The 13,376-nt window shown below is 41.0% G+C and overlaps 2 protein-coding genes across 4 annotated transcripts in view; one reads left to right on the top strand and one right to left on the bottom strand.

Annotated features, from left to right (window-relative positions):
• The window catches only part of unm_hu7910 (un-named hu7910), a 54,495-nt gene extending 54,156 nt beyond the window's left edge, over positions 1-339 (bottom strand). For all 3 annotated transcript variants that reach the window (XM_047349889.1, XM_047349890.1, XM_047349891.1), the window contains exon 1: positions 103-339. In XM_047349889.1, coding sequence (XP_047205845.1) covers positions 103-142 — 40 coding nt within the window. In that variant the 5' untranslated portion in view covers positions 143-339. The remainder of the gene's footprint in view (positions 1-102) is intronic.
• A 3,791-nt stretch (positions 340-4,130) lies between these two features.
• The window catches only part of scn5lab (sodium channel, voltage gated, type V-like, alpha b), a 210,496-nt gene continuing 201,250 nt past the window's right edge, over positions 4,131-13,376 (top strand). Inside the window, exon 1 of the mRNA XM_047349534.1 lies at positions 4,131-4,664. The gene's annotated coding sequence lies outside the window, so the exon portion shown is untranslated. The remainder of the gene's footprint in view (positions 4,665-13,376) is intronic.

The following is a 13,376-nucleotide window of genomic DNA, read 5'->3' on the forward strand; positions in this document are numbered from 1 at the left end:
TCACTTTAACATAAAACAACTTAAAATCACCAAGTCCTCTAACGGAGTTTTGCTTTGAGGCACGTACGGAGCTCCGCTACGACTTAACAAAGCATAACTGACCTTTTTTAGAGTGACTTTTCGAATTCTTTCTCTGCGCCATTTTTTTCTAACTTCTAACTGTTTGCCTTCCAGCTGAGCAGTAACAGCATCAACCTTCAGTCCGCAGGTAGGTCCTCTGTTACCGGACAGAAACTAGAGGTTCTCTGCTTCTCTCTGAAGAATCGACGAGTTCCCCAAAAATCACGTCTTCACTTGGATACCAGCAAAGCCGAAGTCCCTGGTAACCGTGACTGACTTTGGTTTGGCCAATCAGAGTCCTAGAAACAAGTAAGGGGCGGGTATAAAGGTGGGTTTTTCTAGGATTTGACCAATCAGATTGTGATACAGCTTCCCATTGTCGCCTCGTTCCTTTGGAAAGGAGGAAAAACGTGGCAGAATGACGAGAGGAGTTTTAAACATCTGGGGCGGAGAGTCCTCATTAGTTAATGTTCACTCACTTTAAAACTGCACTTAACTGCATTGCTCCATTTTTAAAAATAGTATTTTCGTTATAAATAGGAATAAAATAAAAACAGCCAATAATCAAAGTTCAGCATCAATTTCATTAGAATGAATAAAAACTGATGTTGTCCTGAACTTCACATCATTATTTTTAAAAATAATTCCTCACATTTTCTACCTATTATATACATAAAATACGTTATGTCATTAATAAATGGCTTACTTTAATTTCATCTATGTATGTTGGAAGCTTTCCTCTCAGATTTCTAGTCTAAACAAATTTGACCAGTTTAAACAAAATTATGCATGTGCAAAGTTAATAATCCAAATTACATCTAGACTAGATAATAACTATCTTCAAAGTGACCGAGGTTGACTTTAATGCCCCAATTGTAAGAGATGGAATTATGGAATACATCAGATGTGTAGTTACATAATATAAACACACGAGGGCGCTGTTGTAAAACACATTGAGAAGATCATTCCAATCAGAACGTGTCTATCTATCTATCTATCTATCTATCTATCTATCTATCTATCTATCTATCTATCTATCTATCTATCATCTATCTATCTATCTATCTATCTATCTATCTATCTATCTATCTATCTATCTATCTATCTATCTATCTATCTATCTATCTATCCATCCATCCATCTATCTATCTATCTATCTATCTATCTATCTATCTATCCATCCATCTATCTATCTATCTATCTATCTATCTATCCATCCATCCATCTATCTATCTATCTATCTATCTATCTATCTATCTATCTATCTATCTATCTATCTATCTATCTATCTATCCATCCATCTATCTATCTATCTATCTATCTATCTATCTATCCATCCATCCATCTATCTATCTATCTATCTATCCATCTATCCATCTATCTATCCATCTATCTATCTATCTATCTATCTATCTATCTATCTATCTATCTATCTATCTATCTATCTATCTATCTATCTATCTATCTATCTATCTATCTATCTATCTATCTATCTATCTATCTATCTATCTATCCATCCATCTATCTATCTATCTATCTATCTATCTATCTATCTATCTATCTATCTATCTATCTATCTATCTATCTATCTATCTATCTATCTATCTATCTATCTATCTATCTATCTATCTATCTATCTATCTATCTATCTATCTATCTATCTATCTATCTATCTATCTATCCATCTATCCATCTATCTATCCATCTATCTATCTATCTATCTATCTATCTATCTATCTATCTATCTATCTATCTATCTATCTATCTATCTATCTATCTATCTATCTATCTATCTATCTATCTATCTATCTATCTATCTATCTATCTATCTATCTATCTATCTATCTATCTATCTATCTATCTATCTATCTATCTATCTATCTATCCATCCATCCATCTATCTATCTATCTATCTATCTATCTATCTATCTATCTATCTATCTATCTATCTATCTATCTATCTATCTATCTATCTATCTATCTATCTATCTATCTATCTATCTATCTATCTATCTATCTATCTATCTATCTATCTATCTATCTATCTATCTATCTATCTATCTATCTATCTATCTATCTATCTATCTATCTATCTATCTATCTATCTATCTATCTATCTATCTATCTATCTATCTATCTATCTATCCATCCATCCATCCATCCATCCATCCATCTATCTATCTATCTATCTATCTATCTATCTATCTATCTATCTATCTATCTATCTATCTATCTATCTATCTATCCATCCATCCATCCATCCATCCATCCATCCATCTATCTATCTATCTATCTATCTATCTATCTATCTATCTATCTATCTATCTATCTATCTATCTATCTATCTATCTATCTATCCATCCATCCATCCATCCATCCATCCATCCATCCATCCATCCATCCATCCAGCAAATGCTCGGAATGATAACCCGGTAGAGATCTGACCGGACTATCGGCACTAAGCTCCCGCTGGCAGTCATCACAGTGAACGTTTAACACAAGTGATTTCTAACAGTTTATGTTATTATTTTAATTGTTACTGAAAATCGATTTAATATTTCAGGTGATATTAATGTTAACCAGAATAAATGGACAGTTTTATGTAATCCAACTGTATCGCTGGAGAGAGTGATTGAGAATAAATAAGCCCAGGTTACTTTAATAGCAGCCTTCAAGTCATCTTTATTGTTGGTTTTGGGGTTTATCATCATCGTTTGTTGATGTTGCCATGGTGATTCAAGCACTTATTGGTACTTTTGCCAGTGTGGGCCAGTGCCAAGTCCTGCTGGAATCAACATCTCCAAAAAGCTTGTCAGCAGAGGGAAGCATGAAGTGATCAAAAGGTACTTGATAAACCACAGTGGCCCAACACCAGCAGGTGATACAGCACCCTGGTTCTCCAGCATCTTGGTGCCTCTCCACTCTGGGACCTTGATTTGTATCTGAAAAGGGAACTTTGGACCACTGAGCAACGGTCCAGTCCTTTTTCTGCTCAGTTCAGGTAAGACACCTCTGATGTCTCTGCTCTAAGAAGTGGCGTAACTCAACGGATGGACAGTTGTAGTCCAGGTTGTGGTCCAGGTTCTAGTCCAGCTCCGATCCAAACTTTGTGATCCTCCTCCAAAACTCTAGAATGGGCTTTGCTTGCCAATCTTCTCTGGAAACAGCTACTGCTGGACAGCTGTCAAGTCAGCAGTCTTATAAACTTTCATTTGGAAAATGAAATAAAAAAATCTAATTCCTCAGGTTGATTTCTGTGTGCGAACGTCCATCAGGTCAGTTTTTCTCTTTCTGTTTTTCATGAATCTGTAAATTACTTCAACTCTTTTTTTAGTGTTGTTTTGTTGCGTTTACAGTTTAATTTCACATTAGATACGATCAGCAACACAAGGCTCATATTAAGGTGAATTGCTGAAAGAAAGAAATGTCTTGATGATATTCTTGCGTATTGAGGAAACCCTGGATCTGGAAAAATATGCAGAAAATCCGGTTTGATCCCAGAAACAGCGTCAGTACCTGGAAACAAACACCAGGGGGAGACGTGTCAACATTTTACCAACAAGCTGTAGAAGTTATGAAATAAACTTTAACCGCTTTAAAGGCTGCTCATGCTGTAATATCTACATAAATATAATGTATCATAAAGCCATGTAGCCCCCATACCTGTTATTATAAAGTTCTTGATGTTTGGTGCTGAGTTTCTTTTTCCTCATCACCAAACTTTAAATGTTTCTAGGTGTTTGGATAAATGTAAACTGATGGCAGATCAGATCTCCACCTCGGAGATGATTCTGTTCTCCTTCTCCAAACTGAGTTTAAAGGAGGAGGTGACTTTATGCTCCAGAAGCAGCAACTTTTGAAAGTGTCCATAAAAGTCTCCTTAATGTTCCCTGATTCAGGAGAAACACTGAGCCAAAGCTCTCCCAACCGCGCGTCCTCGGTCATCTCAGTGCGAGAAAAACGGGATTTACGTCGTAACCTCGCGATACTCTCCTCCCAACGCGCTTTCTCTCCCCGGCCCAGGGGCGATCAAGCGGCGGGGATGACGGGAGTCTGGCCGGACAGCCCCAGCAGCCCACAGACGCCCCGACACGCACCAAACCCTGCGCTCCAACTCCCTCAGAGTGGGTCCTGATCTTCTGTTCTGGAGGAAAACCGGACCAGAGAACATCTGGGACCTGCTGAGGACTTTTTAATTTGTTCCTACATCACCTGCCAAACATTTACAAACGACCAGAAGAAACCAAGCATCTTGTTTTTGGAGTTAAAGGAGTTGTTCTGCTGGAGGATGCAGGAGCGGGCGGAGTGAAGCAGCCCGGTGCGCACTTTCTTTTCCCGGGTGGAGTGACGCGCAACAGTCCGGCGCTCCTGGAAGAGACGCAGCCGTTTTCTCCGTATTTACTCCCGCTGCTCTTCTCCTTCATCATTTCTGTGTTTGGATTTTAACCCAGCGGGCTCGATCAGAGGTCGCAGCGCGGAGTTTCTCCGCTCATGGACCCGCTGCTCTGCGCCTCCTCTTCGGACCAGAGAGCGGGACACAGCGGGATGTGGTGACGGGAAAGGAGAGATTTAAACCCGCAGCTTTTAGCGCAGGACTTTCACATGTAAGTACTGAATTTATTCTCTTTAGAATTAAAGGCTGCTCAGGAGGCGCGTCTTGGCGCCGAAGGTGAACTCTGACCTTTTGGTTCATCCCAGAAACTAAAACCTCAGTGAAATTCAGCAGAAATCAGCAGAAATTGAGAAATATTCGCTTTTTATTTTGTGTTTTGTTTTGTTTTCTGGTAAATGTTCTAAATAATTTGAAGCAGTTTTGTTCTAAAAGCAGAAACATCTAAAAGAATAGAACTTTTACGCACAGAAATGTATTTTTAGGTGAACACTGAAACATTTCAGAGTCTACATGTAGCTGCAGAATGAGGTTCGGACTCAGACTACCCTGTTGTCCAGAATCTGGACTCAGACTGCGGCCCAGTCTTGGGCCAGCTTAGGCGCCTTGTCTCCTGCGCAGCTCCGAGCCTCTCCTGAGACTCTATTTCTTCTGTTTCTATGCAACCGAGCCGAGCCGAGCCGAGCCGTGCCACCAGACTTTCCATTAATTAAGCTGCTGTGTTTGTGTCAGAGCAGATTCATTTGGTGCTGAGCTGCTGCTCGCCACTTTCGGGCCTGTTTGTTCTGTTTAGTTTCTGCTCAAACTTCTTCATTTAGATCCTGATTTTCATAAGCAGACATTTATTAAGGTCATGGGATATTCACACCTAATGTCACAAAGTGTGAAATTGAAATGATTTATTCAGATTTGTTTGTTGGATTTTATTATAGTCCCATAATAATGACGCGTTTTAAGTGTTTCTAGGCAGGAATAATGAGATCTGGAAAAAAAATAACAAGATTAGGTTTTTATTCAATTCCTTTCTGTTCAAATATAATTTTTTATTATTTTTATTAAATTCCTGTTGTATTTATATGTTATTTATTCCTCATTTAAACAGATTTATTTTGTTTTTGAGAGGAGAGATAAAGCATAAAGACTGACCTTTAACCTTCCAGATTTTTCCCTCACAGTAATGCTCCACAGCTTTATTTTATTTAGCATTTTGAACAGAACAAATTTCATCTGGAAAATTAGAGCCAAAAATCAAATTCAGGTCAGTTTTTGTCTTTTGGTTTGGATGAGTCTGTAAATGACTTGTTCTTGTTCTGTTCAGCTACTGATGTCCAAAGTTCCCTGAATAATCTGCTCCCAGAACCAGTTTAATGTCATGTTAGATACAATCAGCAAATATTTCTCTGAAACGGATTACCTTTTGAATTATGGGTTATTAAATCTAATTAATATTGGGGTTTATTTGCCTCCAATTATCATCTAGATTTAATAAAGGAATTTAATATTAAATCTTTACTTGCTGTGTGAATGTTGTGGTATTCTGACAGTAGAAATGATCAAATATGAGTAAAAATGTTGTTATAAAATATTAGATGTTCCAATCTGTCTTTATTTAACCCATCAATGGACCGCTGGAACACAGAGGGAGACTCCTGCTGAATTAAATGTTCTGAACCCGGAAGATATTTGACTTTCTCCGCCTCTGGAAGTCCAGTTTGTCTGGATGCTGGGATCCATCCTGTGTTAGAATCCTGACAGGAATATTTCCCTTCAACAAGGCGATGCCTTTTAGGATAAAAATGAGGAGACGAAGGAGAGTAAACATAATGTGACAACAGGAAGGAGTTTGGACTCACGGTTCTGTCTGAGGTGGAGAAATGTTCCCAGTTTGGATTTAAATCCCAGTTAGAAAAGGATCAGCATTGATGGAAATATTTTTAAAGGTTGGGATTATTTTTGAGCTTCATCTTGGATGCAACATTATTATTGTTTTATATTATAATATATTGAAGGAATGTCGTATTATGGCTTGATGTCTCTGAATCATGTTGGATTATATACCGTCATGTCATACTGTCATCTTGTATCATATAGTATCTATTAGTGTTGTGTCATAATTTATCATACTGTATCGTAGCATATCATATAGTCAGTGTTGTGATAGTTTATTCTTCACATGAACAAGTTCTAAGTTCAGTTCATTCAGGTGAATAAAAACCTGATTCTTTCTAAGTTGATTTTTAAATCTTCACTCATGTGAAGTAAAGACAAATCTGTTCAGTTATTTCTGCTACTTAGCTTCAAACCACGCCTGGTTTCCATCACTAAGCTTTAGACTTACACAAACTGACTCAAAAAAAAACAGGAATGATAAATATCTAATAAATTCATCCATCTGATCGCAGATGAACCAAAAGCTGAATTTTTCCATTAAAATATCAGCTAAACGTTGCTCAGCAGGTAACTTTAGGTATCTAGTTACAGTCTGAATATAATCCCAGTCTTTTTAAATTTCCATGCAACCATCCCTGTCTCTGCAGAGACTGCTGAGGTTAAAGGTGTCACCTCTCCCAGGTGAGCTCTGGGCGAGGCCTTCCAGCCTCAGGTGCAGCTGTGGTTGCAGAATTTAAACAAACTCGTGGAAAAGATGAGGTGCGTACTTTTCATGTGCTGCGTCACGGTCGAGATCTGCAGCGAAACGTCTGCAGCTGCTGTGTCAACACTTGAACTCAAACCTGCTGCAGACGGACGACAGGTGCGTCTCCGCCGCACCGAGTGGGTGTGTGTGATTAAACCTGAGTTTGCAAATGTGCAGGTGTTCATGAGGGTGTGTGAATGCATCCCACAGTGTGTTTGTTCAACACGGCAGACCTGAACGTTCATAATGCCGACCTGATCTGAGGTCAGCTTCCTGCTCTTTATCTGCATCCTTAAAGGTAGAAACAAACAGAACAAATGAAACCTGAGAGCCTCCCTGAGCTTCTCTAATCCAGCTCCCTGTGTTCGGTTCTAGTGTTTTCATGGACATTGCCTGCTGCTGGACATTCATGTTAGAAAGACTTAAAATGTGGGTGAGACCAAAAGCACGAGAGTTTTCCTGGAAAAGCTGATCAGCGTGGACCTCGCCGAGCTTTGGGAAGGAGTTCCTTGTAATATTTTTGACTGTGTTCAGAAGCTTTCCCAGTTAAAACACAATGTAGCATCTGTGGTTCAGGAGGAAAAGTTCTTCAGTGTTTCTCTACGATGATTTTCAGACGGTGGTCAGTCGCCCCGTTGATGTAAATCCCTAACGGCTGTATTATCTCTGATTTCCTCACACCATCTTCATTCTATTCTTCTATTCACGCTGAAATCTCCTAAAGGCTTGGTCCAGCTTTACAGCTTCGGGTCAGAACCTGATCTTTGAAGAACCTCCTCCTGCGGAACTTATTTTACTGTTCAGTCTGGCAGGTTTTTCTCCTGAACCAGAACATAAACTGACCGACCCAAAACACCTTCACTATTCATAATCACATTGTTTATTCTTTAAATCCATCCATCCTTCATCCATCCATCCATCCATCCATCCAACCATCCATCCATCCATCCATCCATCCATCCTTCCATCCATCCAACCATCCATCCATCCATCCATCCATCCATCCTTCCATCCATCCATCCAACCATCCATCCATCCATCCATCTATCCATCATCCATCCATCCATCCATCCATCCATCCATCCAACCATCCATCCATCCATCCATCCTTCCATCCATCCAACCATCCATCCATCCATCCATCCATCCATCCTTCCATCCATCCATCCATCCATCCATCCATCCTTCCATCCATCCTTCCATCCATCCATCCATCTATCCATCATCCATCCATCATCCATCCATCATCCATCCATCCATCCATCCTTCCATCCATCCATCCATCATCCATCCATCCATCCATCCATCCATCCTTCCATCCATCCATCCATCATCCATCCATCCAACCATCCAACCATCCATCCTTCCATCCATCCATCCATCATCCATCATCCATCCATCATCCATCCATCATCCATCCATCCACCCATCCATCCATCATCCATCCATCCATCCAGCTATCCATCATCCATCCATCATCCATCCATCATCCATCCATCCATCCATCCATCCATCCATCCATCCATCCATCCATCCATCCATCCATCCATCTATCCATCATCCATCCATCATCCATCCATCATCCATCCATCCATCCATCCTTCCATCCATCCATCCATCATCCAACCATCCATCCTTCCATCCATCCATCCATCATCCATCCATCCATCCATCCATCTATCCATCATCCATCCATCCATCCATCATCCATCCATCCATCCATCATCCATCCATCCATCTATCCATCATCCATCTATCCATCATCCATCCATCCATCCATCCATCATCCATCCATCCATCATCCATCCATCCATCTATCCATCATCCATCTATCCATCATCCATCCATCTATCCATCATCCATCCATCTATCCATCATCCATCCATCCATCCATCATCCATCCATCCATCCATCCATCTATCCATCATCCATCCATCCATCCATCATCCATCCATCCATCCATCATCCATCCATCCATCTATCCATCATCCATCTATCCATCATCCATCCATCCATCCATCCATCATCCATCCATCCATCATCCATCCATCCATCTATCCATCATCCATCTATCCATCATCCATCCATCTATCCATCATCCATCCATCTATCCATCATCCATCCATCCATCCATCATCCATCCATCCATCCATCCATCCATCATCCATCCATCCATCCATCATCTATCCATCATCCATCCATCCATCCATCCATCATCCATCCATCCATCCATTCAAATGACATGTTTTAGTAATTAAAGTCAGTAATGACTTCCCCTCCATTTGTTTTTATTTGATCAAAAACTGAACTAAGTAGTTTTTTACCACGCAAACTTACCAAATGTTTCCAGTTGTATAGAGATGAGGGGAGTCATTCATTTGAACTTCACCTTAAGTCTTGACATAGACTAAAAAGTTTTAGAACATGGGTCCTTATTTAAAATTGCTAGGGTCAGGACAACACACTACACACAAACCTAATATAGACACATAAACATATTTTTGGCACTAATGGAACCTGACGGTTATAAGGGAACGTCCCTTTTTGAGTTTACGGAGGACCAAAGCTTTGACAGGACATCGGCGGGCGCTTGGTGAATGAATACATTTTAATAACAAATATGATGAACTTGCTGGCAGGAAGGAAACACAGATATCAGAAGACAGCAACAGAGAACCCAACAATGAAGGGACTGAAAACAGGGACTTAAATTCAACTGAGGTGAAAAGAACGACGTGGAAAACAGGTGGGTGCAATTAACAAAATACGGACAGTTGCCGTTCATGACAGGGCGGGTCTGAAATGTTTTACAGGTTTTAAAGTTGGTTATCTGTTGGCGTGGAGATAGAAGCGACATGTTCTGGACCGGTGCTTCCAGCACGAGATGAACTGTTGACGTTATTTACCTTAGAGAACCCGAAACATGGAGATCATCGTTTTATCTACAGGAGCCAATCAAGAGCAGTGAGGACAAAACGTGTGTTAGATTTCATCTGTGTGTGTGTGTGATTTATTTATAGGCAGCAGACGGTTCTGGAAAGTTTTGGACTGAGTTCAGAGGTTAATGTCATTGAGCCTTTTAACAAACAACTTAAACTAATTATAAGAAACAGTTCTGGAAGGTTTGATTCTAACAGAAGTCCGTTTTATTCCAGTCAGACTTACGTAACCGACAGGTTTTAATTGGGTAAAACAATCAGAGAAAGTGCTGCAGTGAGAGAAAAATGTCTTTAAAGTCAAACTCTAAATGCTTTTGTTAAAGCGTCTCAGCGATATTCTCTAATAGCAGGTCCAAAGGCCGCTGCACAGATGAGTCATGTGCAGTGAAATACCAAAGAGCAGCATGTGTCAGCTTTAATAGAGCTCCGACTGTCAACATTTTTCTTAAGTGACTGTTGAAGGCAACAGAAGGCGGCTTAAAGAGGAACAAAGGAGGCTGGAGAGGCGAGGAAAAACTACTGACAAACTTATATAACCCGAGGGAAGATGCTGGAGGGAAGGGCTGGGTTTTAGGTTCTGGTACAGTTTTCCCTACTTCAACTTTCTGGTTCATTTTGTCATCTTCTGAGGGATTTAGCCTGGCTTTCAATTAAAGTTTGGCTCCGTGTTCTGTGTTCTGGTCGGCTAATTTCCTGTTTCATCTTGTAGAGTTTGTTCCATTTGGACCATCAGCTTCCTGTCAGCTCTTAGCTTGGTTGATGAAACCAGAGCTTGGTTCTGCTCGTTACTCCTACTAAAGATCCTCTAGTTTCAGTTTTCCATCCAGCTTTTTACGCCATCCATCCTTCATCTTCTGCTTCTCCAGTTGGACCTAAACTGTATTTAAAACGTCTGAAGTCTGACAGCGGATCTGATTTTCACATTAAACACGTTTGTTCAGCTTATTTTTTCAGTGCAGTCTATGAAGAACAATCTGATCCCAGCCTTCCTACAGAACTATCTTCATGTTTCACTGAACCGCCTCGGCTCTGATGAATTCCTATTAACGCAGCAGAGGTCAGAGGTCGCAGCATGACGGCATCAGCGGCATGTGGAAGCAGCTGAGCTCTGATTTATCTCCACCTGCTCCAGAACATGTGGTGCGTTCTCTGTGTGAGAGCGTGAATCAAACGCACCTGGAGCCAGTCGCAGGCTTTGGGTCTGGTTTCGAGATGGTCGCTAATGTTCTGTGGGTCTGTGTAGAGATGGTTCACAGCTTCAGAGCTGCTGCAGAGGTTGGTTATCTCACTCTAAGAAGGCGTCTGCTCCTCGGATTGTTTCAGAACCTCTCGGACCGGGCTGTTTGGCAGCTTTCAGCTCATGGATCCATTTTGTTAGTGGTGGAGGTTCAGCAGAGGAGATTTTAATGTCATATTCTTATAAACTCACAGGTCGTGTTTCTGGAGTTCTGGGTGAGGAATTCCGGTGTTATTCTGATGCCGGACCTTCACCTTGTCACTGAAAACCCTTAAAAGAATTCTGGTTCTAGAACTGGGTTTGTTTGGGGAAATTAAATGAAAACGTTCTCCATATCTATGATCTCTTTGTGTATTTCACAAAGTTTGGCTTGAAACCATTCAGCAGATGAAGAACTTCTGTATTTAAACTCCCAGCAGCAGCTTCTGGATGAAGATCTTCTCAGATGTTTGCCTAGACCGACAGATAAACAGGTTCTTCCTCATCTTCAGCTGAAGGCACCTCAAGGTTTTGGGTCAAATGGACCAGCAGTTGGAACTTTTTATAACTTTATTTCCCTTGACACAAACCTTTGTTCCACCTGAAGAAAAGAAACCCCAGATAATGATGCTGCCACCAGCTTACTGCAGCTTGAACCAACCACCTTCTGGTAGATGTTTGTTCTTCTGTTGAATGGTGAAGGATCGATGTCACATTAAGCGTTTGGACTTGACTTTATCGTGTTCTCATTATTCTTCAGGACTTAAACCGGGTATCTTTACAGGGTGTGTAAACTTTAGAGCTGCTGTAGACGTGAAGCACCAGAGTCACTCAGAACTTAACAGACTTAGGTTTAACCTGAGCTTTAATATCACTTACTACGCAGGTGATTAGTTATTTTTCAGAGTTCACGTTGGCCCTACTAAAATCCTAAATATCTTAAAGAGATCAACATGTAATGCTGAATCTGACGGTTATTTCACTATTTGCCAGAATTAGCAGAAAATGTAAAGAATGTTTTTTCAGGGCTAAAGTTGTATCAGCGATTAGATTCAAAATTTCTGTAACAAAACTGTAAACTGGAAATGCAGCAGAAGTTTCTGAAAATCCATATTTCATCAATTAGATCCTAGATTCTGACTGGAAGACTGAACGTTATCACAGATCCTTTATTCCCACAGCTGTCTGACTGTTCAATTCCACAATATCATAAATAACTGCTCCTCCACATCGAGAGGAGCCAGTTGAGGTGGCTCGGGCATCTATACCGGATGCCTCCTGGACGCCTTCCTCGGGAGGTGTTCCAGGCACGTCCCACCGGGAGGAGGCCCGGGACACACTGGAGGGACTATGTCTCTCGGCTGGCCTGGGAACGCCTTGGGCTCCCCCTGGAGGAACTGGAGGAGGTGTCTGGAGAGAGGGACGTCTGGGTGTCTCGTTTGAGTCTGCTGCCCCTGCGACCCGGTCCCGGATAAAGCGGAAGACGACGAGTACCTCCACTTAGCTATCTTTTCTGATTACTCTGTGGACTGGTTGACTAATGTCTTGTTTGTCTTATGATTGAACCCTTTTCCTGTTTCATCTTATCTTATCTTATCTTAAAGTAGATGTTTTTATTTAATTCCTGGTATTTAAATGTGATGGAGTAAAGACAGGTGTAAATGTGGAGGAAGAACTCGGTCTCTATGTTGTAATTGATCGGGTTTAACCTCTAAGCATATGAACTTGGCCTCCTGCAGCTTCTCTTCATGTGAAACTCGTCAACATGAGTTCAACTCAGAATGAGTAAAACCATCAGGTTTAATGACGAACAGCTGCAGCGGACAATTAAAGGCCGTTAAAATCGTACTCAGTGTTTACAAGCGGCTCACATGGAATGACAACATGCTTCATACGTGTGCGTCGGCCTCCAGGAGCAGAAACACCCACGCTGCTGTTCATCGACCTCCAGTGCCGCTCCGCTGACCTTGGACTCACTCAGTCCATTTTAGGGTCTGATGATTTATCAGCAACACATGGAGTCACTGGACCTCCTGTTGATATGACCAACTCTCCTCCTCCACCTGCTCCACCTGCTCCACCTGCTCCTCCTTTACAAGTTCAGGCTCCTCATCTGAACTGTTTATGGACTGAACC

Source organism: Girardinichthys multiradiatus, chromosome 21 (genome assembly GCF_021462225.1).
Source record: "Girardinichthys multiradiatus isolate DD_20200921_A chromosome 21, DD_fGirMul_XY1, whole genome shotgun sequence".
Lineage (NCBI taxonomy): Eukaryota > Metazoa > Chordata > Actinopteri > Cyprinodontiformes > Goodeidae > Girardinichthys > Girardinichthys multiradiatus.